Source organism: Lepisosteus platostomus, chromosome 10 (genome assembly GCF_059453375.1).
Source record: "Lepisosteus platostomus isolate fLepPlt1 chromosome 10, fLepPlt1.hap1, whole genome shotgun sequence".
NCBI lineage: Eukaryota > Metazoa > Chordata > Actinopteri > Semionotiformes > Lepisosteidae > Lepisosteus > Lepisosteus platostomus.
The window spans coordinates 13,085,752-13,113,108 of NC_142620.1; the positions used below are offsets into that span (position 1 = coordinate 13,085,752).

At 37.6% G+C, this 27,357-nt stretch overlaps 1 protein-coding gene across 1 annotated transcript; it reads left to right on the forward strand.

Moving 5' to 3' along the window:
- Positions 1 to 2,287: 2,287 nt before the first annotated feature.
- On the forward strand, positions 2,288 to 25,951 carry gng2 (guanine nucleotide binding protein (G protein), gamma 2). Its single transcript, XM_088648295.1, has 4 exons — positions 2,288 to 2,485; positions 21,017 to 21,122; positions 22,877 to 22,993; positions 23,702 to 25,951. The coding sequence occupies exons 3-4, from the start codon at positions 22,907 to 22,909 to the stop codon at positions 23,828 to 23,830; spliced, it is 216 nt and encodes a 71-aa protein (XP_088504421.1). The 5' UTR covers positions 2,288 to 2,485; positions 21,017 to 21,122; positions 22,877 to 22,906; the 3' UTR covers positions 23,831 to 25,951.
- Positions 25,952 to 27,357: the final 1,406 nt, after the last annotated feature.

Consider the following 27,357-nt stretch of genomic DNA (forward strand, 5'->3'; position numbering starts at 1 on the left):
TTCCAGTCCTTGTCAATGAATTCCAGGGGGCGTACCTAATATTTTATGCTTCACACTGCATAAAACAGCTTTGTTAAACTACATTGCTTTTTAAATGTATTTTGTAGTTTAGGAGACCAAATGGATTTTTTAAAACAAATCTGACCCGTTGGTCTGGTTTAAGTTTCAATTTCTGGTCTTTACATGACATCACACAGCTTTGCCACCATTTCTTTACTTACTGCACCTATCCATTTTAGGAATAAATGCACAGTCTTTGTATTTTTAACAGTCTCAGAAAGCTTGCCCGTGCTGGTCTCCTGCGCCTCACATTTTATGGGATCACTTCACTGTTGGGTAATTGTATGGAACAGATGTCAAATGTGTAGATGGATTATATCCAAGACTGAAAACATATTCTGCTGTTCAGGGGCCACATCTTCTAAGTGATTGGTCGCAAGCATTCTAGTGTTAATATTTACATGTTCTTTAAAATGCATCTTATTCTTTCACATTAGGGCAAGAATAAGGAGGATTACACAAATGTTAACTAAGTCATGAGGTGTCTAGAATGCCAAACCTTTCCCCTTCCAATTTCCTTCCAACCCAACCAAACTTTGTCCCACTTTGCCCCCTAGAAGAGGCGAGGGTATATGCTACAGTAGTAATTGTTTTGCTATCATTGCTTGTCTGTTACAGCTTCCCTGTAGGTGGAGCAAAGAGAGTGCCTCAGTGACTCAGAGCTCTCTACCAACTTCCTTTAAAGTACTCAGGAAGAAATTAAGCAGCAGAGTAAAAAAATAAGACTCATGATGCAAAATAATGATGAACAAAAACATCACCAACATACTGTAACAGGGATTTTGTTTCAGTTGTTTTCAGAAAAAAAGGAGACCTGAGGATGTCAAATACTCAAATGAAAACACTTTTTTTAACAGTGGCATGATATATGGAAGAACATAACATATCAACACGCCTCTACTCTTTCAGCTTCAATTATTGCATCTGTGATAGATATTGCAATCCAGCTGCTTTATAAACTGTAAATCTAAAAATGCGTAGAATAAATTCACATTTATCTTTGCTTTTTACCTCTAGTTTTGAAAGCGCAATGGGTGCAAATGAATGCTGCAAATTTTGTTTGAGGTCCTTGATCCCTCAAAACACCTTCATCCTGTACATTTGTCTTTACTAGTCTGTGTTATTGTGTTAACTATGTTTCCCCATAAAAAAAACAGTTTAAAATGGTCAGTATTTGCATCTAAAATCCCACAAAATCCACCCTGCGCCTCCCCCTTCATTCCCATCCACATTCCTTTTCCCAGTCTCTGAAACTCAAGGAATATCTGCATTTTCTGTTTTGCAGCTTCAAAATTTGCAACACATGCACATCTCACATAGTACCTTACCCTGTGAGATCAACTGCACAAGAAAATCGCACAAATGAATAGAATTTTGAATTTGAATTACAATTATTGTGCAGGCTGATGCTTGGAAATGTAACTACTGTCAGGAAAATTGTAGTGATTCTGCAGTTGTGCAATAATTTGTTCACTTATATGTGACTTGTGTGGTGTACCTTGAACAGAGCGACAAATAACCATAGTGATGGTAGTCCTGCTGGAACTTCTTGTCTTATTTAATCTTCTGCGGCTTTAATATAGTGGCCTAAAGATTAAAGCTTTTGATTACTGCAGCTCAGCTCAGAGAGTGCGCTGAGTGAGAGACAGAATACAGCTGAGATCTCTACAGCCAGGGGCAGTCGGAGAGGAGTTGGAATTACTATAGGCTGGTACCCCAGACTTATTCAGTACTTATTCAGGAAATAGCGAGTTTAGAGGTTTGGTAGTCCTTTAATGTGTAACATGGGCTGCACTGAAAGTGGAGGGTGAGGGGAAAAGACTTGATGATCCGAAAAAATATATATTTTTCCAGAGATGATCATTCCCATCTTCCCAGTTGCGAGCAGCAAGGAGGATGTGGCAAGGAGCACGCTAATCTGAGATTTAATATCTGACAGATGCCGGGATTCGTGGTAGGGCTGAAAGGAAAAATTAAAGAGAGCAAGAAAATTTCTCTCTGGCTCTAAATACTGTAACTGTTCAAGCTCCTCGCATGGGCTGACAGGGAAGGAAAAACAAAAAAGGTGGTTGGCAGACTCTGTGTGAATCTAGCCTCTGCTTCTGCAGACAGAGTAGAAGCAGGGTGTGGAATGAGGCAGAGCTGAGTACAGCAGAAGTGAACTGAAAACGAGGGGAGGGGAGAAGAGGGAGGAAGTGGGCTTCGAGCAGCTTCCTGTAGCCTGAACGTTGCTAGCTGAATCAAGAAGCAGGCTGGGTGGAGACTGTGTGCTGGAGCTGCTGTCAGCTGGAGCAGTGGCAAGGAGTAAGTGCCTTGTGTGTGCGCGCGCGCGTGTGTGTGTGTCAGGGAGTGTGTGGCTTACTCCAGGAGACAGTATCTGAGAAAACCAGCCCAGGCAAATCCACATAAGCACAGGAGAAAGAAGGTAAGTGAGAAACCTTATTTTTTACAGCCGTCCACCAACCCTTCTCTCTCATTTTTGTAGAAAAAAAAATTGGTTTTAAGAAGAGCGCTTCATTAAAACAGAGGGCTTTAGCACCACTAGTCTCTTTCTGTACAGTCATCAGTTTGCCTGGTATCAAATTCAGAGTGCAATGGCTGAAGTGATGCTGCTGCCTGTGTATGTAATATTAAACGGAATCCCCCATTAGTTTTAGTGTAAGCTATCTAAAAATCACTTTCCTTGTGTATGAAAGTGTATATTTTCTCTGTCCCTTTTGGGTTTCAGATATTATTTCCTCACTGTGCTGTATATTATTGTTGCTTTTCTCTCAGCAGTATTTTGTTCTGTACTACCTCTACTGCCGTGTAGAGAGAAGGCTGTGTTATAGATGGGGCTTCTACAGTATGTCATTGTACATTAGTGTATATGGGAGGATAGCCTATAGGACACAAATGAAACCTTGGATGAACAGCTACACAAGGCTCTTTCCAACATCTTTACCATTCTTACCGGAACAAAATGAGCTCTAGTGGGAACTGTAGTAAGCTACTAACCCACAGTATAAAACAGAACAAGGAAAATGAATTGCCCAGCTGGAGCCTGGTGGGTTTTAGCATGTAATTTGGAGCGTAAGGAATTAGCAGCATCTGTTCCTGTAGAATTTGCATGAATGAAAGATGGGAGAGGCTTTGAGAAAGGCAGAAAGATGCCCGAGAAAGAACAGGAACATCCAAGAGGATTCCCCTGGAATCCCTGGAGTCTCTTTTCTTCCCAGGGAAATTTGAAATGATCATATTGTTTGACAATGTCCCCAGTTAGGCAATTTGGCAACAATGAATGTATGATTTATTCTTTTTAATGATCAGTTTTTAGCATACAGTTTTGTTGTATAGCATATGTTTACACTGTTTACACATGTACACTATCAATGAGAAGGAATATACTGTAATTTTGTGTCTTGCACTTTTTCAAACATACAAATGCTCTTTTCATTTAGACTTCCTTCTTGGCTTAAAAAGCTTCAGTATTGTACATGGAAAAAGACTGTAATGTACAAAGTGTTTATTAATTCTCACAGGATTTCTTCACTGTCACAAATATCCGATGATGTACAGTAGCTGTCCAAAATTAACATGGGATTTTAGATTCAGTGCTCTACAAAATGTCAACACCGCCAGAGATCTGTCTACTTCAGCGTGCTTTACTCAGCAGATAACATACAGAGAATATGGGTGTGTGCCACCGTTTCAGAACGATGATCTGGAGCAGGCTGGTTGTATATTTATTTGCTTTTTTTTGCATGTTCATTTCTTTTCACATATTTGGTGACCTCGCTTTGAACAGAAAGGCTTCCTATGTTCTCTGGAACAGAATTCACCCAAATGTATGAGGAAACAGAGCTGAAGAATATTTGTGTTGTAGTGTGCAGCTGCAAGAACAACATTATATCACTGATGATACATTGTTTCAGACACAAGCTAGTTCAGACTGCCATGCCGAAGGAAAACATTTGTTTATCTATTTTAATGACTGAAGGCAAATAATTGAAGGAAAGAAGATCAAAGAGGCGGGAGCAGGGGCAAACTGGTAGAAAGATTTATATCTGTCATGTATGTCCCTTTTTGAACCATAATACACAATAAGTTGGTGATAGATTCTCACTACTCAGTATTCAGACTTGATGAACATACTGTATTCACTCATATTGGTTTAATTGAATAAAACATATTCTGTTCTACTTGTATGACATATTACATTTAGTAAGTGAGAATGATCCAGGAACACTGCAGCTTCTCTATGGCCTCACCCAGTGCTGTGCTCTGAAGCTAGCATGCTGTAGCTGCTGTTAGTAGTGGAACAAGGCTAAAGCCCCATATGAGTGAGGCAGGCTTCAGTGAGGTGGTCCTTTGGATGACTGAGATACTGTAGATGTCAGTGTTGTGTAGGATGAGGGGTTTTTAGATCTCTTTAAAAACACCAGGTATTACGATTCTCGTAATAGAGAAAGTAACTACACAAATATAGCCTAATTTTTATATTGAGGGGTACTGCTTTTCTTGTAACACTTCGGAGACTCAGGTTGTTTCATCACACATAAAGTCCTGAAATGACATAGCCCGTTTTCTAGAAGCCATTGTTTAGTTTTCAATTTTAGAACTGCAATAAAAGATGTTAATTTCCCTAGCATTCAGAGGGAAAGGATATCAGTGCGCATGCCCTGGTGGTATCTGTAAATAACTGTGCCTGTACAGCCCATCTGTGCATGTTTGTAGTTGGTTGAGAAACCAAATTAACTCCTTAGTCATATTTGAGTCAGTGCTCTGGGTTAGTAGAAAAGCACTCACAAAACATGTGAAAAGATAAAATGGCAATTATAGCAGGAGGATTATACATGAGAAATATTCTTCAAAAAAGTCAATATTGGATTTATTTTCAGATCAAGAAAAGATTATTGGGCGTGATCACAGGAAAATAAACATAGAACATTTGTGAAATATACTTGTACATAGGATGGAAATGAAACTGAATACTGTATGTTTTTGTGGCTGCCCATCTCCCATTCACAAAATAGAACTGCATTTATCTACCCAGAAGGTTGCTTCTTGATACAGATCTTTTATTAAAACTTTCATTTAAGAAGCAGAGGAGTTGAAAATGCACTTTCCAAACAAAATCACAAGGTTAAGACAGAAAGCTTTACAAGTCTATGGATGTTCAGCCCTGTTGCACTTTGTAGTTTTACACTTACTTCTTTGCTGGTTCTAGCAACTGTTTGTGGGAAATGTTAACATGTGGTTTGAGTGTAAAGTATATCATAGATAGTGAGTGGGTTAGCACTTCCAGGCCTTTTAATATAATCCATTGCAGAATTGTATAATAACCAGCTGAATGTGACAATTAGTGTGCTGGTTAAATATCATGAAGATCTATAGGACAGAGCATTGTAAGGGCTTTAAGTGACGTAGTCCTGGTTTAAGGTGTGTAATTCAATTTATTCTGCACCAAATATAAAAAGAAACTCACATGTCTGCTTCACTTCTTCAGATATCAAAATATTTTCCAGTGCTTCGAGCTGTCTATTTTTCTGCTCTTTGTTTAATTCACAAAAGTGAAATGAATCTCACTCTGTCCACATGAGGATCCAAGTCAGAGAAACATAGATTGTCGGTGAAGGACACCTTTAAACGCTGGCACAAATGGCCAGAAAAGAATGAGATAATGGTATCTAAGTGTATTAGATATGTAGTGTGGCATCTCTATTTTTAGGCCTGAGGAGTGAATACTTCCGTTTACAGAAAGATACTTTTGCCTGAACGTCACACAGAACTTGGTAGTTGAAAGCTGGCCAACAGAAAGGTAAAATCAAAAGGCAAAAAAGGCATTTCTCAAGAGGCAAAGTCTTCAGCCTCTTCTGAACAACCTCAACTTAGTCCTGCCCTCTCACCCCCAGGATATCCTATGTGATATTCTAAAATCTAGTGTGGAATCAAGCAGAATTGATAATCAGCTATAAGAGGACTTCCTGATAGTGCCACCCACAGATAGGGCTGTATGCCAGGCTGTGAACCCATGGAGACTAGCCCTCATCCCGCTGGGACCATGGCAACCTGCCCTGTGTGGAGAGGTATGATTTCCTGGCTCCAGGAGTCACAAAACTGTTTTCCTTTGTTGAGGTGCCACAAGAGCACAGTTTAAGCCCAGTGTGGCCCGGATACTTGTTATTGGGTTGTATGGGGGACCATACTAAGAAACCTTTCCTTCCTGGAGTAGTGGGCTGTTTCATACTTATTAAATATGAATGGTCACAACTTTTTTAAATCACTTTGCATACAAATTAGAGACAATTCCTTGGATGTTTCTAAAATCTCTAAAAAAGATTAAAATTGAAGCAAGTTGGCAAATCCAGCAACACTTGTTTTTTTTTTTAGAAGAAATTAGATTATTGTGGTATTGTACACTTGTACCTTGGTAATTATAGTTTTGGGTAGCTTTTGTTTAGAGGGTTGCAAGACACCTTCTTCATGGAAGTTAAAGGCCTGAAGAGTAGAGATCAACACAGGTTACTTGGAACATTCAGGGACTGATATTGCAGCTAGTTTGCAAAGGTGTTGAGTTTGCTAGTTTGCAAAGGTGTTGATCACCTTTGATTTATTAATTTTTTCACTGTTATTTTAGTTGTCTCAATACATTATAATTCATATTGATCAATCTTGAGGGCAAAATGTAAATTCTAAAAAGACTTTTCTAGGCCTTATACTTAGGAAATGTAAGAAGGATCTCCCACTGTCTCTTAAAATGGTGTGAAACTGGATTAGTGATGTGCACAGTACGGCAAGTGTTAGTTTCTGCAGAAATGCTAGCAAAAACAGATATGATTTGGATGACCAAACTGGGCATTTGTACAAATACAGATGGCATTTCCAATTTAAGTGTTATCAGAATCAACAGAAACGAAAAATTACTTTCTGCAGAATGGAATGCTACATGAACTCCCTGGATATGGACTTTGTTGATGTTTTAAGGACACAGCTGAGTGAACAATTAATAATAATAGGAGAAATTAAAACCATGACTGTTAATGTAAACCCTTGCAGATTGTGCTACAAGAAATACATTATTTGTCTGAATAGCATGTTAATATACAACTTCATTATGCACAAGTAATGAACATTTTACAAATTCCAATGGGTATTTCTAACATTCACCAGAGCCCACAGACATTGGTATTTTTACATTGCTATTAACAGATGTTTATCTTGTAAACAAATACAGTTTATACGGAGCCGTGTTAGATACAAATTTTATTTACATTTAATAAAATGCCCTGACAAGTCATTCAGTGATTCATATTGTTATTCTCAGGATTATCATATTGCAGTATTGTTACCTTGACAATGAATTATACTGCAGAAAATCAGATTTGTAATTTACAGAAGCAAAACAAAGATATAAATAAGCACAACGCAAAGCAAAAGAACGCCTTACACTCTGGGGTACATTAATGAATGAAGTCGTTTAATGAATCCCTTTTTCCCACAGCAGAGTGAACTACAGGCACAGACCTTATTAATGAATTCCACAGAAGGCTGGTCTTGGTCACAGAAACTGTTAAGTCTCCAGGTACATCAGAAAATGTAAGAGCTCTATATAGTAAGTCTATATAGCTATTTGAGTATACTGCATATGCATAAATATATAACAAAAACACAAATGGAATTAAGATTGGCTAGGCTGAATTATGACAATAAGAAGCCAATGTCTTGTGATTTGACTTTGGGCAGTAACTGTAAGATTTTGTGCACCAAGGCTTCAAGCTGAAATCTAGACAAAAGAAGTGGGTATTAAACGCAGCTCACTTCACCCCCTTATTAATGGTTAACTCATCACCTGCTAGTTCATGTTGACTTCTCATCATCTCCTCTTTCTTGGTTTACAACAGAAGGTACTTCCGAAATATCAGACCCTCACTGTTCATAATAGAAATGCTTTCTAGGAATAACGTCAGTTTCAGGAACTTCATAATACAGTTCAGCTACATCAGATTAGATAGATGTGTACTGACAGATCTGCAATGAATATGGAAATTTAATTTTCCAGAAAAATAAATCCCAAAAGGGGCAGTGACTTCATCACATACCTAAAGTCCTAGACACACACATGTAGGATAAACCACCAGCTTATTGATCAGCCACCCTACTATTCACCTTCTTATTTTTAGTAGTAGTCATTCCTAAATTTCATAACTAACAAAAGGAGATCCATTGACCCACACTTCTTTGATTTTCTAGTTGTATTCCTCCTGGGGAAAATGTCCTCAGTAAATCCCCAGATCTTGCTTGGCAGATTCTAAGGTATAGAATCAGACTCCTGTAATTAAAGAAAGTCTGCAATGATCAATCCCTTGCCCTTCCATATGGACCACAGAGAATTAATTATTCATGTATTGTTTTCTGTGGTGAGCTGACAGGCTGGGGCTGACCCCTACAGTGCACTGAAGCAGCTGGGCTCTAGTGTATCACCCGTGACCCCAGACACTCTGGGAACCTAACACACGCTGGTCGGGCAATCAGGATTTTTCCGATCTGCACTCAATCCATGGGATTATCAACTGATATCATATATCAGGTTGATATTCCTACTGCATTGTTAGCATTCAAATATGATTTCTGTGTCTGTTAGTATAAACTGCATAGAAACCAAATTAGATATGTCAACATCTGCACAATTACAGTATAAGATGAATGATAGCGCTTCAACAGCATTTGAGCTCACAGAATTCTCTTGGTTTAAAAGTGTAGTGCTCCACATAGTTGGTGGGCACTGCTTTGAACATGGAGAGTGGTGGAATTTAACTTCTAAAGAGAGTCCATTTTTAATACTGAACCAAGTATTGTTTTTTATTTGTAATGCAATGAAAGGTTGCATTGTATCTCAAGAGATATTAGTGGTTTAGAATGAGTCTGGTGTCCAGGCACTTTAGATATGTCCTGCTGCAAACCACATTACCACTCCATAAGCACAAAGCTAGGAAATCAAGACAACTTGCGTAAGCCTCACTTTCACAGGAAGAACACTGGCACTTCAAGTTAGAAACAGCATTTTAGAGCTGACATTTGAAACTACTGGCATTTCCATCAAAGTCTGATCAGTCGTGGTAGGCTCTCAACAATAATATTGTTTTAGGGAAGTGGCTGATGCCAAATGTTTTGACTGTGACATCAGCACGGTTTCGTTAGTCAGGCTAGTGCAGAGAACAAATGAAACTGAGGCCAGGTTTCAGTTTGTTTTCTAATCTGGACTGTGACAGAGTTGTGGCTCGTGCTTGGAGTAAGACAGTGAGCAGTGGCAGTGTTCTCAGCAGGCAGTGATAGGAGATTGGGGGATGTGGTTCTTCAATGTGTCCATTGAGCTCTGAGCTCTGAGGGGCTGTTATGTGCTAACAAAGAGGGCCATCGATAACCTCTCTGGTTGTCTCCATTGTCCAGTTCCCTGTAGAGAACTGTGTCATTTCCCATCTCTGCTTCAATAACAAAGGATCACAGGGACTCAGAATTCACTAGGACAGTTAAGCTGTGTGAAAATACCATGTACGCAGATTTGAAACATACATTGCATATACAGTTGAAGGATGGTACTTAAGGATAGGCATTTCTTCTAAAATGTTTCACCATGCCACAAGCCAGGGGCTATTATCTCTCAAGTAACTTAAACTCATGATGTAAGTGCACTTTTGAAGCCCAGTGTTTTTTATTTTAATTTGCAGAACAAGCTGCTCTACTGTCGGTTTTATACTGACCCATTCAAATACAGTAAATCATACCCATCTAACATTTTTCACTCAGCCCTATAAATGTATATTGGGAGACAAGTTATTTTTTTACCCGCTTAATGATAGCAACAATGACAGCTGATTTTATTCTTTTACATTTTAGTCCTTAACCAGGTTTAATTGCTAAATTGTAAGGAGGAGAAATTATCAAAGAGGCAGGCACAGATCTAACATACAACAAAAATGGTTGGAAATGAATAAAAGAGAGGGTGCTGTTTACTCCAAATGGTGCTTAACTGTCTGCTCTGTGTCTGATTACTCATACAGTATATACTCCCTGATGTCCACGGTAGCCCGTCAATCAAACAAACACCATGACTACTGAGCCCTGGGTCTGATTGCTGGAACGAATTCTACCAGTTAATACCAATAAAAAATAAAACGGAACGAATGATTTTGTCAAACCACCCTCCAATATTAACATTTTTTCTAGTGTTGATCACATTCAGCTGATCGCAGGCTGTGAGAACAGTTTGAACCCTGAACTGATGAGAGAGTCCCCAGGAGGATGGAGCCAGATGGCAGTTCGAAGCACAGATCATGTCCCCCCCTCTCTAGTTGAGGCTATTTGATATTCTCAAGCATCGCCTGAGTCACGACTGACAAATCAGCACAGACAGCACTGCCATGGACATCAAATTACCCTTGCACTTTTGGGCACAGCCAGTCTTAGACATGTGCTTTATCAGATGTTTGCAACTGTTTAAACATGATTTGTGTGGGAGTTGAGGTGGTGACAATGTTTCGGAATGGGCGGGGTGAGGAAAACAGGAAGCAATTCCAGATTACATTTTTTGGAGATCAAATATTTGGCACAGCCCAAATTAAATATGGAATTCTCAGGATTATGGTATTTCGTGCCTTTGTTGTTAATTCTGCTGTTTTATGTGCAAGTTGATTGAGAAGACTTAGATTTTGATTTTTGGGAATTTCCGTTTATGCCACACTCACTCTTGCAGAGAAATTGGCCCATTTGTCACACTCAGAAAAAAATCACAAAGGCAAAAACCCATGTATTAAAGAGAGGGCCCAGCTAAAATGTATGCCAATCCAGAAGCCTTTGCTTGGAAAAATGCTGTTAGTGCGTTGTTGTAATAATAAATGAAAAATTGTGGCACATATCTTTTTACATTTACAATTAATTTACTGAAGCTGTTCTCTTCTGTTTGGATTTCAAATGGAAGAGATGCCAGAGGGCTGGGCTTTAATTTTAGAGAAATGCTGTATGTCATTGCCATGAAAAGGTTCAGACAGCCATTGACATTTCAAAAAACATGATTTTCTTTTCATTCCAGCTTAGTCCAATGAAGCAGAACACCAATTCTTTTTTTTTACTATATAATTACCATTGTTAACAATAGCTCCATGTTGATAATACAAACACACCCCTTTAGATGTTAAAGAAAATCTGAATATTTAAGTATCTTTAGTGAGAAAGATGAACACATGATTGTGTTCCAGTTAATATGATATAGTCTTGGTTAAAGCCTAGATACACTAACCACAACCTAGCTGAAATGGGCCTTCTACATAGGAAAGCCTAACAACCTACTCCAAATTAAATGGTGTGGATCCAAACTTCTGGTCAAGCTATAAAGACTGTGCTTTCTATTTAAATACAAGATGTAAAGCAACAAACACCGACTGATCTGCAGCCCGATGCTGTCTGTTTTGTCAGCAGACAAGGTGAATAGCCAGATCAGTGAATTGCATTGTGTGAGTGTGTGCACGCATGTGTGATAGAGAATTCATTGTGAAGCTGGGGCTCTGTCATATAGACTGAAGATGAATGAAATATGCACCATTATGACATACTGTAGTTGGTCAGACACAGTTCTTTGCGGACAAAATCTCAAAAGTGACAGCATTCTGTATGGCTGATAATTAGCAACAGATAGTGTCTGTATCAGCTTGCCTCTTGTTGAAAGTATCTGTACTTTTAATAACCAATCAAAGATAAGGGTAACAAAATTGTGAATTGCTGTCTTCACAGCTTACAGAAAGGGAAAGGGCAGACCTACAGTAATTAATGCTGATGATAAACTGGAGGCATGCACTTCATATATTTTAGATGCTACAAGTCTCACTGGCTTTCAAATTACATTTGTATGCAAGAGCTACAGTAGTGCATGTAGTGTATTTAAGTCTTTTAAAATAGAGTTCTAAGTCAACAAGAACACCTGGAGTTTTTAGACTGGTTTCAAATATTTGCTTCATAGATTATACTTCAAAAAACACTGAAGTGAGTTTACTTTAAAATGTTTTAAATGTGGCTTTTCATAGGTCCCAGATGACTACAAAAAGGCAACACTTATTTTTCAAACTGTATGTTGTATGGTTTTCATTGCTTCCAACACTTTGAAATTAGTCGTGAGTTTTTGTAGTCACTTTTTGTGTTTCTTCTTGCAAAAACCTTTCCATATCAGCTGGATTCCAAGGTATGGTTGTAAAAACACCAAAAACACTTTCTAGTTATGGAGTTGCACTATTCCATCTGCAGATTGAAGTACCAATTTCACCATCTTGTTGGAGTGCACTAGTGGACATTAATGGCCCTTCAAATGGATATTGGAGAAACAGCCCTAACAAACCTGTGGTTGGAGCTCATGCTGATTGCTACTGAGAATAGTTCATGCCGATTGCTAATGCTATTGAGAGGTCTATCAGAGTGATCTTAAATGTTAGATCTCATAGCTTTTAGATATTTCTCAGTGCTAAAGCCCAGAGATCCCTGTGGTCTGGTAGATGGCTGTGCATTGGTTTTTAAAAATAAAGTTCCATGCCTTAATGACTGAACTGAAGAAGGTGGATGAAAGAACCTGCCAGAGTTAATACACACACAGTTAATACTCTCACAACAGATAAAGCGATGCTGCCCTCAGTTGTAATGCACAGCTCCCTCAAATATGAGAGATTATCTTGAAATTTACACCGAGCTTATTAATCACACCTAACAAAGTTACATAGTGACTTGGAGTCCTGGACACAAATACAAACAAGGCAGGATTTAATGAACTGCAGGTCTAACAATGGACCTACATGGGGTTTGTTTTATATCTGAAAGTTCCAAAACTTGACCTTTTATCATAGGAAAGTCATGCACAATGACCTTTTGTGTTCTAAGAGAGTACTTTTAGTATTATACGGCCTTCCATTCTCTTTTTGTTAAACTCAGCATTACACAGAAATTTAAAATGTCTAACCACTAGCGTAACACAAAGTTATGTAGTGTCACAATTGCTTAATGGGCAATACTCGTCATATTAACCAGTTATCATGTATACAAACATTAATAACATACAGGAGTTGGAATGACTACAAGTATAAGAAACTAAGATTGGTGTAGTTATTTATTAACAAATGTAATTCTTTTGTCTTTTTCTTCTAGGCTTGCATATACAGTAGGGCAAAATAAGACTTACAACTCACAGTGGATAATCATAGTAAAATAGCACTATAAAGGTGACCTGTGCTGGGGGAATATTTTTTTCCAAAAACAAAAACAGGTTTTTCTGTCAATTAGCCATCAGGTAATTGTTGGTAATTGTAGGTAAGTGCCGTTCAACAGGTGGCTGTTTTGCCGTTTGAGAAAACAATTATCTCTTGATGTTTTAAATGGCTTAAATAAGGCCCAAAGGGAGATGATGCTATTAATACTTCTCTAGTAACTAAAAGACTCAAGTCAAAGAAGAACCTGTTTCTTTATGTAACCTTCTGAAGATGAGAGAGTTGCCGCCTGGTCAACGGACGATTTGATGTCACCCTTCTTTAAACTGTTTATAATATTTAGTAGCATTCATTTGGAAATAGCCATTTTTTAAACAGTTACAAAACTGTGCTTGCACAGATGGTTGAAAATATGTCTGTAAGATTCCAACACCAAATGGAAAAGACATGCGTTCATAGTTTTTCAAGAAAATGTCTCATTTTAATATTGAGGTAAACCTTGTAACTAGTTATTTACACCTGCATGGAATTGACATGATGCATTACAAGACCTTTTACTTTAAAGCCATATGGCACCAGCTCTCAATATTTAACTGCTTCTTTACAAAACCTTAAAACAAACACTACACAGTGCGTTACTTTATTGAGCAAAGACAATTATTAAAATAATAGGGAGCTGTTATTTATAAAAATGTTCATAATAAATAAATTGCCCGGTTGCAGTTGGTTATGCCTGGCAAGCTGCTGATCACCATATAACCCAGAGATCTCCAGACCTATTAATGTCTACAAAGCTTTTAGTGTCAGAGGAGTGACACTGGGGTCCTTCATGTACACAAGACTGCTAATAAACCCCAAAACACAGTCCTCAAAACAGAAAGACTGCAGATCATAACCATTAAGAAATTGTGCACCATGCCTAACTAACACTTAACATGCCTAAAGGGAATACTACATTAGCTTTTAAAGGCTTTATTTGACACTTTAGAATTTCATTGAAATTTATTCTTTCTCATTAGGGAAAACAGGTGTAAACTTTGTAATAAATGTTTTATGTATACGTTCAAAGTGAGAAAATCATACAATGGTGCTTTTTTCAAATAGTGATAATTGTCAGTTACTGAAAAGGCAAAAGTTTTGCAGAGCTTCAAAATATCCTTCATAACCATTTTTTTGCGTTCTTATATGAAATATTCTAGACTTTTTCGATGTCTAAAACAGCTTCAATCAAACTGAGTCCACACATTGGTGTGTTTGTGTTTGAGTATTCCATTTAATTAACGTAATGGCAGAATAAAGGTCTCCCTTATAACTCAAGAACAAATATTTTCTTGTTCTTTTTCCACCAAAAAATGAAATACATACTGGTGTTCCAAAGCCTTGCTGTTGGCAATCTGAATTTAGAAAAAAAACCTTTAAACATGAAAGTTGAATGAATGCCCAAAGTTGACTTCTTGTTTTAACCTACTACACAATCACAAATTTGCAGTGTCAATTTTCCAGATTACCCAAGAACGGAATAGCCCTTCTACTTCAATTCTTCCTCAAATCCTATTCTACTCTGCTTGGTTCAATTGTTTCATAAACGTTTTCAAGTCTTTCTGAAACAATTATTTGACAGTAAGAAACTGATCCATACAGATTTTCACCTGTCCAGAGTAGTACTTTGGCATCCAATAGGTAGAATGATCAAATATTTTTTTTTATATGTTTATGCCTTCCTGCTGCCCTAACCTGGTTTGTTTTCCATGCATCTTTGTCGAAATTGGAAATCTCTACTGGACAGATTCCAACAAATTGCACAGGCATAGTTCAGAAAGGAGAAATGAAAGTCAATGTCTTACTTAGGAATTCATTTTTACCAAGTTAGCAAAATCCAAAAGGCCTAGTTACATGTAAGTAGGAAATAAAAGAAATAACAGGATTTTAATAGTAAGTACATAGCAGTTACAATTCAGTGTCTGTTCCTGACTAATTTATCTGAAATACAGTATGCTTCAAGGTAAATACCATAGAACACAGTGGGGAAACAGAAATACTGTGGAGAGATACTATAGAAGAAGTGGGGGAAAAGGCACTTTTAATAGCCCATTTTCAGCAATTTGTAGAGAACTAATTCCAAGGGTCCAACGGTAATCAAAAATGCAGGGTCCCAAAAGGAAATCTAAGGTATTGTTCCATCAACGTACCATTTATTGATTTCCCAAGAGGCAATATACAGCACACACTCTGTCTCCTGTTTATGTGTAGCACTCATTAGATTAGAAGAGGTGGAACTTCACACTCCTAGCCACTGGGGAATGTGACGTTCCAGAATGTGTTGTTGGCGGAGTGGAAATTCCATTCTCACCACCTTCCTACTGGATTAATTGAAGGATAAAATTAATACTAAAACAAGGTCATCCCTTGTTCAAGTAAATGCACCTGTGACACAAGAGTGAAAGAGAAGGAATGGCAAAAAGAGCCGAGCAACTTCTTTGGCTCCTCTGTGATTTTGCCTATCCCTGAGCTTCTCCAAAGCTTGGGCTCTAACATTTTTTAATTGCCTGATGTATCCAAGGAGAGGAAACGAATGCTTATGAGAAATCAGCAAAGGTGAAAAATCTGCCAGGGGCTGAAATTCCCCATGCTCCATCCTGAAATGCAGTAGGACTAAAGAAATTCAGTTTGGCACCCTGCCTGGGCACTGTCATAACTGGGCTATGAAGGATCTGTTTTCTGTGCTCACCCATTCCTAATTGAGCAGAGGAGCTGCTGGCCCAGCACTCTCTTGTGCTGTCTGACATGCCTGTCATCCATGTTATATATATTGTGCAGCACAGCTTCCCTATATGACCAGGAATTGCAGACTCTGGGGAAACCCTCAAAGTAATCAGTCTTGCAATTATACTCCCTGTATACAGTTCATAGCTTCTTTGGTCAGGGAAAGGAGAAGTGATTGCATTCTTTTTTAACCTGTTTAAAGTTTGTGTTCAGTATGATCATAACACTACATACTTCAAAACATTAAGTACAACCACCACAAAAACTTTAGCTGATGTATTAATTTAGGTGGATTAATTGGGCATTCAGGAAAATGTAAGCACTCTCCCAAATGTAATGCCATTCAGGTTTTTTGGAGAGTATTTTCCTTTTGCTTAAAAGCAGTATTCTGTTTAAAATTAATGTTGTTTTTTATTAGATTGTGGTCAGTCTTTGGCTTTTGTAAGGTGGTTATCTGTGAACATGTTATAATTCACAGATGCTTTTTTTCTGCATTTTGCAGGATTCTCCCCACGCTGTGTTGCTAGCCCTTGTCCAGTGGTTCTGTCACTCTCTGAAAACACTGTCACGGTTTGAGAACACGTGAATTTCACCAGACATGTTGAGACCGTTTCCTTGTGCTGTGGGCCATTATAAATTTATACCCTGTTTGGAAGAGGCTAAAAATACACCAGGCTGATGCTCTGCAGAATGTTGTCCTTAAGGTGGTAAGAGACATCCCAGATTTTCCTTGGGCTGCCTCCCCTAAGCATCTTACTCCAGACTGTATCCCAGAAGCCAGGGTCTCAATTTGTCACTGTCAGATTTTGTAGCCTAATCGTCTCCCAATAAATGCAATGTAGAAAAGAATGGTAATGAGACATGTCAGTCTGACATTAGTCCTTGACTTTTACTTCTTGTGATGGGTTCGGCTATCCAATGTTTCCAAATTTTCAGACATTCATGAGTTTGCCTTACGAGGTTATACTGTATAGAGTTTCTCGCTGTCCATTCTCTTTCCCCAGAATTATATATTTTTTTGCAATTCAAGAGTGCAGTCCTTTTTAACTACCATTAAAGGGTTCAAATCCTAATCGTGCACCATGAAGCACTCATTTCAGGATGAGTTAGGAAAACAACATTGGTAAAAGAACATATTCTTGTTGAAAAGTGGTAAGATTGCCCACGTTTTCCAGACTAATAGGATATGATTACTAGATAGCTATGCAAGGTTAGGGTTCTGTTCATAGGAAGAAAAGAAAAAAAGCATAATTCAAAGCAAGGGTGAGAGTGGATATGGCAAAGCTGTTAATGTTTTGTAGTTCTCCATCATTACATTTGTGAATATACTGTATAAATACTAGATGGAAACAAAACTTCTTTACCACGGTGCAACAGTATTAAAGAGGACTGTAATTAAAACTCGTTACTATTTTTTTTCTAGTTTCCTGGGTTCTGCTAGGAAGAATGGAGAAGGGAGTTTTCACATCTGTTTAATTCTTCCCTCCCATATTAAAGGGTTCCATATGTTCAGAGTAATTTATTTTCCCATTTAGTTTTGTAGCCTAATGAAGATGTATAACAAAGCCCAGAAAAAAAGTCCTGCTGGCATATTTAATACTAGCATATACAGTATTTGGTTCATATCTGTACTTTTCATAGTGGAGTTTGAAGTTTTATTTGCATATACAGGGATGTACAGTATATTTGAGTTGTACTGAGTATACAACCTTATTTATGATGCAGTGATTTTTAGAGAGGGAAATTAGGTTGCTGTACATCTATACAAATTCAGCATAACATTATGTCTTCATAAAATAACTGATTTAATAGCTGTAAATGGGGCTGTGAATCATTAATTGTGTTAATGCTCGACAAATGCATGTTTTAACATTGGCCAGAAGAGTTAAAATTGTAAAAAAATACATTGAGCTCAATAGTTTATTACTTTCTGTTCATAACACTTAAGCGATTTTTTAATCTAGCTGGCTACTAGGCTAAACGGTTTAGTTTAGTTTCAGAAAATGTTAAAGTAAAGAATACAGGAGGGTGTTAGTTGCTGTAGATACGGGAATGGTTAAGGTCAGTAGCAGATTTTATCTCTGCTTTTCACATCTTACCTGATGAGAAATACAGTAAGAACATGAGTGACCATGCAGTTTGTCCCTGTGAAGTAAGACTCTAATAGTTATTTGTGGGAAATGCAGATTGTTCAGAATCAGGTATAGGCAGCAGCACTGCAGGAAAAACCTGATCAATAACTGAAACACAGCTCAAGAAAGAGCTGCAGGGGTGAGAGATGTGAGTTTTGCAGCTGCTAAAAAATGTACCCATGTTTCTCAGAGCTTTACATAGGCACTGGGAAATGGAGGATTAACAGAAATGTATTTCTTTATTTTACAAGGTATTGGCATAATATACATGCGGTGAACATTTACTTGTCATAATTTTAAAAAAGACACCAGAATTTGATCGTTGGGCTAAAAGAAAATTTATTAGGGAAGAGAATGCTTTGTTGGACTGTTTGTGACATTAAGATATATTTGGTTCTTTTTAAGTGCATTATGGTTATATGGCATATTAGTGCTTCTCTTCACGAACCTAGAATGCCTTCATATGTCCTGTTATGTTTTTATTCTTATATAGCTCCTTTCAGTCAAGAGGCACTTTAAATAAATTATATATTCAGGATATGACCGATATGACCTTCACTGCATGCACATTCCATTAGCATCCTGCAAAATAAAGCAATTAAAAAAAATTAAGCATGGTTGCAATAATTTAAGAAAAAGACAAATACTGTAACTATTCCATTATGGCAGTCTGTAATGCAGTTCTTGTGTTAGATATATACAGCATAACTTTATATATACAGTATTCAAATATTTCTATTTGAATATTCTATATTTATAATTTAATTGGTTCTGATGACTTGGTAGTCACGCAGTCTGTGTGATTGATTAGTACTGTACTTGTCAGCACAAATGGAGGTGCACAGTGGATGAATCTGTCGAAGAGAAGAGAATCAAAATTAGAATCTTGGCTGAGGGTTTTCTGGGGCCTAGTGAGTGGCTCAATCGGTAAACAAGTGCACACCTCAATGTAGGCTGAGATCTGTGATCACGAGTTCAAGACTTGGTCGTGTTGCCAGTCAGATGTGAGATGGATTCCCCAAACAATAGCACACAACTGGCTGAATGCCACTAATGGTAAGGCATCTATTGGCCAGGGCTCCAGGCTCACAGTGACTCCTGTGGCCTCCTGGGCAGTTGCAGGTATGCAGTGCTGTTGGTGAGGGGCGCTCCTCTCCTCAGTACTGAACCACTGGTACAGAGCTGTGTTGCATGTCATGCATTAAGAGATGATGGGCAGGTCAGAGGAATGAGTGTACTTTACATGGACACAGGGCTCATCGGCACTGAGATGTGGTGAAAAACACACAACTGGCTAGTTGGAATTGGGGTAGTATAATCAAATAATTATTGGCAATTGTGAATGTAAAAAGTAACCCCTGCTTTTAATTGGTAGAAGCTGTCCATTTTACAGGAAAATGCATTTTGGAAAAAAAATTAAAAGTTGGAAGTCAAAGATATATACAAGCCACTTTCATTTTATTTCAGACAGCAGTGGTGACTTTCTTTTGTTTGACCTGGAGGTCATTAGAGAAAGAACAGCCACACTGGAAAACTCTGTGGGTGTAAAATCATCCGAAGAACAGACAAATTGTTTAGTGTCAGGAAGCGAAGTCCCTCTGAGCAATACTGACAGACTTTCTGAGTCCCTCTCATGAGCAGACATGTCAGCCCTGGCCGTAAGCTGTCGAACCCCTGTGAAAACCAACATGAGCAAGTGGAAGAGACAGGCAGTGTAGGGGAAACCCCGGAGAGGGAATTTCTCGAGTCTGCCCCCAGCTGGGACACCGTGACAGTGCAAACAAGTCCGGCTGAGTTCTCTATGATCTTCCCTTGCAGTCAATAATAGCAGGAGTGTCAGAGGACACATCAATATTAATATTCTAACACCCTGCTGGCTGTCATCTTTCTAAAGTGTATTATAATAAAGGAAGTGACCCCAGGATATACAGAAGACTGACATTTATGATTGTATACACTCAGGACAAATCTGTTAATCTGCCATTCATATATAATAATGGGAGTTTGCAGAGTACTGTGATTTTCTTGTATGCATTTTTCTTGCAAATTATCATTTTCATGTTTGTTCCAACATCTACAAACGGATAAGAAGATATCAGGCTAAGAAGCTTTGATGAGACTGTTGAGATCCTCAAAACTCATGTGCTTCATAAGCCTTTTTAATTTTCTTATGAGACACTAAATTGATCTGGAAGGGTTTTTTTTACTGTATCTGTTAAAATACAAAACATTGCATTCAAACTTTAACAGCTTTCACTTTGCTGTGTAGTTGAGATTTCACCCTAAAGTAATTCTACAAATTGTGACCCTCTAAACACTGGTGCTTGCTCTCTGGCTTAAGGAATATACATGTAACTCTTTTGCCTCTTTAATCACACACAATTAAGTGATTAATTTTGCTTAGCCAGCACTCACATTTACTAATTCCCATACCGAAATTATCTTTGATGCCTATATTTCTGATTAATTTGTGCTCCGCATTACCTACTACTAAGCTTGCAGATTCTAAGTCCAGTCAGAAATATCCAACTAAAATGGAACAGAGATGCACCTCCTATATACTGTAATACAAAGAACCTTTTAAACCTTTGAAATTATTTTCACTGCCACCTGGTGTTCAAAAAGAGACGTTGCTGCTTTTATGTAAAGCCTCCAAAGCAATGGGTGTTGCCTGTAGAGTCAGCAAAGAAATCTTACTGTTTCAAATAATTTAAAATCTGTATTTTACAGTGTTCATTTACATATCATGATATGCTAAACAATCCGGGGCCATTCCAGACTGTGCAAATGTCAGCTGTTTTGTCTGAACTATTTAACATTAACCTGAGATTTTTGTGGTAGGATCCTCCGGCTCTGACTCTTTTGAAAAAGGAAATAACAGAGTTCTGGCCGACCACAGAGAAACACCTCAGCAACAGCCTGGAAGATAACTCACATTCAGTCCCTGGTAAGCTTGCATAAGCCGTATTCAATGTCCTGATGCTTTGTTCGGTACATAAGTATCTTCAGCACAACCTCATAGCTCTTAAGACAGAAGATCTGCCACGGACAAGGACTTGTCCATCATCAGAAGTTTCATCAGAATGTACTGGTTGTAGTTACTCATAGCCATCAGGATAGACCCACGCTGCCTACAGCCTACACAGCCTCTTTCCCCTTTATTTTGTTCTGTATTATTTTAACATGCTGAATGAACAAACATAAAGAGAGGACTCAACTGCAAAAAAAAAAAAACAATTACAAAAAACACAAAGTTTCACAAAGTAACAGTTTTTATAAATTATCATTGGTGGCCTCAAGGAAAATTATGCACTATTCCATTTCTAATAATATAAAATAAAACGTATTTTGCTGTTATCATCTGTGAAATCATCATTTCTATTTTTACAGTGTAGTGCAAAATAGTCTTTTAATATTTTTCAAAATAAAAGAAGTTAAAGTTATTATCTGTTTGAAAAGTTGTGGAGTGTACACAGTTCCAGAATAAATGTAATATTGTTTCCATGGATTCGATTACAGAACGTAGTTAAAATCAAAATCAATATATGTTTTTTTCAGTTGCTTTTAACACTTATGCATGTTTTTATATTTCATCTCTATAATGATTTTCATTTTTACACATAGGATCGATATATTCTCCATTGGATGTTTATCTTCACTTAAATGCAAAATTCACTTGCTAAGTCAATTTATTCCAGAAAGTTTCTCATGTTTCTTCTTAGCACAGTAAAGACATAGTGCTTCAATTCAGAGTCCTATTGTTTTCTCTATAGTTCAGTCTTTGATAAAAATTAGGGCTCTGATTGGGGAAATTAGGTTTAGAAACTACCAAGCTCACTGGGCCTCCTGAGTGGCTCAGCTTGTAACGGTACTCAAACTTGCAGAAGCTGAGCCATGTGATCACTGGTTCAGGTCCGACTGATGTCAGTAAACTAGTCTACCCCAGACTGTTGGGAGTCCTGCCAAGGATAGGCTTGGATAGTCAGGTAGGGCTTTCTCACCTGCCCTCGACACAGTGACCTCGCAGTGCTGTCTGTAAGGGCCTGAACACACAAAGCAGTCGGAGGATTCTGCATACAGTACATTGTCATCCTTCACCCCTCTCTGTGTCTGTATTTTGTATCTGTAAAGTGAGACATGAGAAAAAAACTGTTAGCTACTCCAATTCAGGCGATTATATCACATACACAGTAACTGGCATTTTTTAATTAGAAATAAAATAATTACTGCAGGTGTTTTGTGTGCACCGTCCATGGTGACCACTGGCTTTCTCCATGTGGTGCAAATGTACCAGGATCACTATTAGTAATCTACCATTTGTAATGGTACACACTAAGGCAACGATGACATTAATAACAGTCATAATGGAAGAAGGGAACAGTGTAACAGAAAACAATACTGATTATTTCTGAAACTGTCTAACTGTCTGAGATATTTTATTGGTTACTATACATTTCATGAAGTCAATAATTTGAGTATTCCATTGTAAATGGTCTAAAAAATCCTATGTCTAAAAATGTAATTAAATTAATTGTTCAATTGGCTACTCAGGTTGGAAAACAACAGAAGACACTAGGCCATCCAGAAACATAGTTTGAGACTGCTCTAGAACAACATATGTTACATATGTATGCCTAACATCTGTGTGTGCAGGGGCAGAAAATCACACTGTTTCAATCTTGTCCTGCTGTTCTCTCTCAGACTTGGTGAGGAGCCTCTGAAACGAGCGAAATGGCCAGCAACAATACAGCAAGCATTGCCCAAGCCAGGAAACTGGTGGAGCAGCTCAAAATGGAGGCCAACATTGACAGGATAAAGGTGAATAAGAAAAGAAATCAATCTCTTACTGTAAATACCAGACAAATCCCCAAAAGTACCATTTTGAAACAATGAAGGTGCTGCGTCCATGTAGGATGATCAGAATGATAAGAATGCCTGGAATGTATTTAACGGTTTTAGGCAGACAAGATCATAGTGGGAAAACGGCTTAAGACAGAAAAATATGGGAAATGTTCAACAATTTACTGCAGCTCTTGTAATTTCAACTTAACTGAGCTTCTTAATTGCAGTATTAACGTTTTCCAGCAGGTTTAGTCTACCACAACTTTCTACAACTTTTTATATACATTACCTGCTCTACTCAAAGTTCTACTAAAGCTACAGTATATTTCTTAAGGTAGATAACGGAAATAAGCCCATATATGGGGGGGTCTTCCAGCTTGACTGACATGACCTCTAACCTTGTCTGACTAATAGTTTGACACCCAGTAACAATTGCTTCTGCTATGTGTTTGGGTCGTGGTACTCCTGCATTCTTTCTCTGTGAAGTCCTAAATTTGTACCTCATAATTCGATTTAAACCTTTAACCTTGAGCTACACACCCACATGAGTGTTCTTCTTACTTATGGGAGCTTGCAAATTAAGTCTGACAGGGTGCACAGACATCCTGATGCAGGTCAAAATATCCTGTTCATGTCAGTTGTCATGCCATGACCAGTTCTTTAACCTATCTTTTCGATTTTCAGGTGTCCAAAGCGGCAGCAGATTTGATGTCTTACTGCGAAGCACATGCCAAAGAAGACCCCCTGCTGTCGCCTGTCCCAGCGTCTGAAAACCCCTTTAGGGAGAAGAAATTCTTCTGTGCCATCCTGTAAATTGCAGGAGCCTATAGTCGGTGCTCATCAGACATTGGACACTGAACAAGTAGAGTTTTCTAGCTGAGGTGCAGAGGACACCTTTCCAAGTCCTCACAAGCAGTGTGACTAAAAAAAGTAATACACATAATTTTTAAAAATGTCTGGGCGCTACAGGGGTGTGCATGTCTCGGAGGAACCATGTGGTTTGCTAGAGAAATAAAGATCCAGAAACACAAATTTCACATTACAAGTGGGTCTTCAAAGTGTGCAGGCTAGCAGCCCATGATGAGAGATGTAGAGTTGTAAAAAAATAACATTTTGTGACACTTTTGAATAAATAAAGGTTAGCTTTGGTAGTTTAATGGCAAACAAGAAAGCTCCGCTAAGCAAGCTTCATGCTGGTGACAACATTTTTATTGGAATGTTTTTTTTATGATAAGTTTATTTTTAAGTTAATTGGTTGGGTATATCAATGAGATTTCTGTTTTTCTGTTATGTGGTTACTTATTTGGCTATGTACACTTTTTTACTATACATTCATAGATTAGCTAAATCTTTTTTTAAGATAAAGAGTACAGTTCTTTGCAATTATATATTTAAAAAAACTAAAAAAAGCTGGCTATGTGATTTTTTTTCTTCTAAAGGTAACTAGCTCTCTTTTTAACATTTGTATACAACTGCTAGCAAATGAACTGTGTTGTGCTCATTGTGCTGAATGTTTGTGTTGGTTGTCATTAATAGTGCATGAAAATGGGCAAACCCATGACTATGTTATGATTGTCAGTGATAAAGTGGTCATGGTTGATGATCACACTATTTACTTTAAACTGCTTAGATAATTTGCTGGTGCCAAGATGGGTATTCTATACTGGCCATAACGCAACACATCCTGCAAGACTTCCCTGTTAGTGTAATAGCTGATGTATTTAAACTGCATTCACTGTTTTAATAGGAATGACTGTCTAAGTCTTTCTTGTCTTTATACAAGACAGAAAGGAACTACATTTGTGAAGAAGAAAATTCCAAAAACCTATTTCTTGGGATAACACAAATTAACAGTTTTTGTTGTTAACAAAATGGAAAATTTGCTGTATGTATCTTAAATTTAGATAAGGTAGCTTATTGTCCCCAAATAAGGAAGCAAAACTATTATCAGGCTCTAACCTGTTTTCTGAATGCAGCTCAATGGGTTATACTGAATGCATTCTTAGGCCTTTGCACTTACTGTATCAACATGGTCTAATTGTATAAAAATGTCCAAGGGAAGTCACTCACAGTATCTTTTTGTGAGTGGTGTGATTAAGGCTAATTATCCAAGCACACCTGCCTTTGCTTTTATAAAAGATTTTTTTAAATACCATCGATTGTTAATATCATTAATATCATTGATAGTTCATTGAAAAATGTTATGAAAACCCAAGGCAAAACCTTGTTCAAATCACAAAAGCTTCAGCTAAGCCAGTGCTTCTAAATTGTGTTTCGAACAAGACAGCAAATGCACAGTCACGCTCTGATACGTCCATTCTCTTATGCGTCCTTAAGCTCCTGTTTCATATATTAAGATTTTTTTTTTAATGAAAGCTGCGGTCAAATGTGAGATCACATTACAGTTTGTTGCAATTAAAACATTACAGGATGCAAGCTACAGTAGGTGACCCTTTTTTCAAGTTTTTGGGAATGTCCAAGCTTCACTCAACCCTCTGACTCTTCATTGTACCAGACCCTCTTTTGAACTGATAGCCCAACATGTAAGTGTCTTGATATGGGAAACCAGTCTTTCAGTCCCAGGGATCGCCTTACATTCTGATGTGCCATACAGGCTGGTGCCACTGCCACAGAAAACCCATCTTGCATCTAGATATTAATTTAATGTACCCCATTTCAGTCAAGCTTTGTTGTTCCTTTAAGCAAACTATGGCTTATATTTATAGCTTATTTTCCACTATACTATGGACACTGGTTTTTGAATAAGCATAAACACACCCAAAACAAGGAAATTGTTACACAAACCAATGAGTTATAAAAGCAAAAGGAGCTGAACCTTTGTGTAGGTACTTTTAATTTTGCACTTTTTCTTTGTGTAAAGTTTAAAATATCTTTAAAAGCTAAACATTACCTTTAATTAAAAAGATTGAAAGATTTTGTGTCCGTTTATCACTTTATCACAGTTATGATTCTGGTTCTCTTATTTAATGCTTATGCTAATAAAAATGTTTGTTTCTCTTTAGTAATTTATGTTATGGTTTCCAATTGCCTTTTATTCTCTCCACTAAAAGACTAGATTCATTGTAAATACAGTGTCCTTATGGAGTGGAAGTTAGATAAAGTGAAGGAACACCAATATTTGCAAAAAATGTTAGATCTTTGTCTGTTTCATTTAATGGCAATTTTCAGTATTTTAAAACAAATATACATTAAAAAGCATAGCAGTTGAATAGCATAGAGAGTTTAGACAGTTACTGTACCTTCATGGCTAATAGTCCCAAACACAAGTTTAAAATGTAAGTAACATATTTGCGATTATTATAAAGGACTTGTTATATCATGCTATTGACAAAGACATATTACATTAAGTGTAACTCATAAGACAAATTCTATTAATTCCACAGTTCCAGTTCACACATATTCAAAAATATTTCAATAGACTGAACAAGGAGGACAGAGTTTGAAACATCAAGGTATATTTGTAGACTTGCTGGATTATAGACTACGTGAACTTGAATAAGCATCCAACACACTGGATGGAAAGGCAACAATTCTGAGGAAGAAAATCTTAAAAACCATGTAAAGAAAGAAAATCCCAATGTGCTTGAAGAACCAACAGAGAACATAAATGGAAAATAAATGCACTTTCACTTCTTCACTGGTATGTTATGATGCCTATATTAGACATACAGATAGTTACCATTGATTGCAGATCTAGATCTATTGAAAAAAGGTGTTGGCCTCAAGGATACCATAAAGTAGTCAGTGATACCCTTTTCACCTTTCTGGTTGTGCTTTTTGAAACTTTGAGCACTTGGAAGTATTGCAGGCTGAGTACCGTGTTTGAGAATGAGCTGTGTCAATTCCAATTTCGTCATTGCTTTGCTTAAGAAAATATTTACAGTAGCTCTTCAAATTAGGTAATAAAGGGATAAGAGCTTCGCAACCTTGCTACACATAAGACTGGCATACTGTAATTGCAAAGATATTAAAAGTTTTGTTTCCAATATGTCACCTACAGTATCACACTATCACCAATCCACCTGCAAAGCACAGCAGAAAAACAGTCTTTCAACACCTATATGGTACACTGAAGGATAATGTTTTGGGTTGGGCCAGGATGCCCTGCTATGTACATTCCTGTTACGTGAACAATGTATTAGTTCTAAATAAACTTTTGGATATGTTTAAAAAAAACAGCATCTACTTTTTCATCTCTAAAAAGACAGTTTTATATGTTGCTGTTCTGGAGCATTTCATGCACAAAAGGTTTTAAAAGACTGGAAAAAAATAATTGTTGTATTGTGTGAACTGTCATAAATGAAAAGTTGGAAGATGAA

Bases quoted from the DNA above. Each gene is read 5' to 3' on its own strand.
- gng2 (XM_088648295.1), top strand. From the start codon at position 22,907: ATGGCCAGCAACAATACAGCAAGCATTGCCCAAGCCAGGAAACTGGTG. The intron at 22,994-23,701 runs GTGAATAAGAAA...TTCGATTTTCAG, and splicing joins CCAACATTGACAGGATAAAG to GTGTCCAAAGCGGCAGCAGA.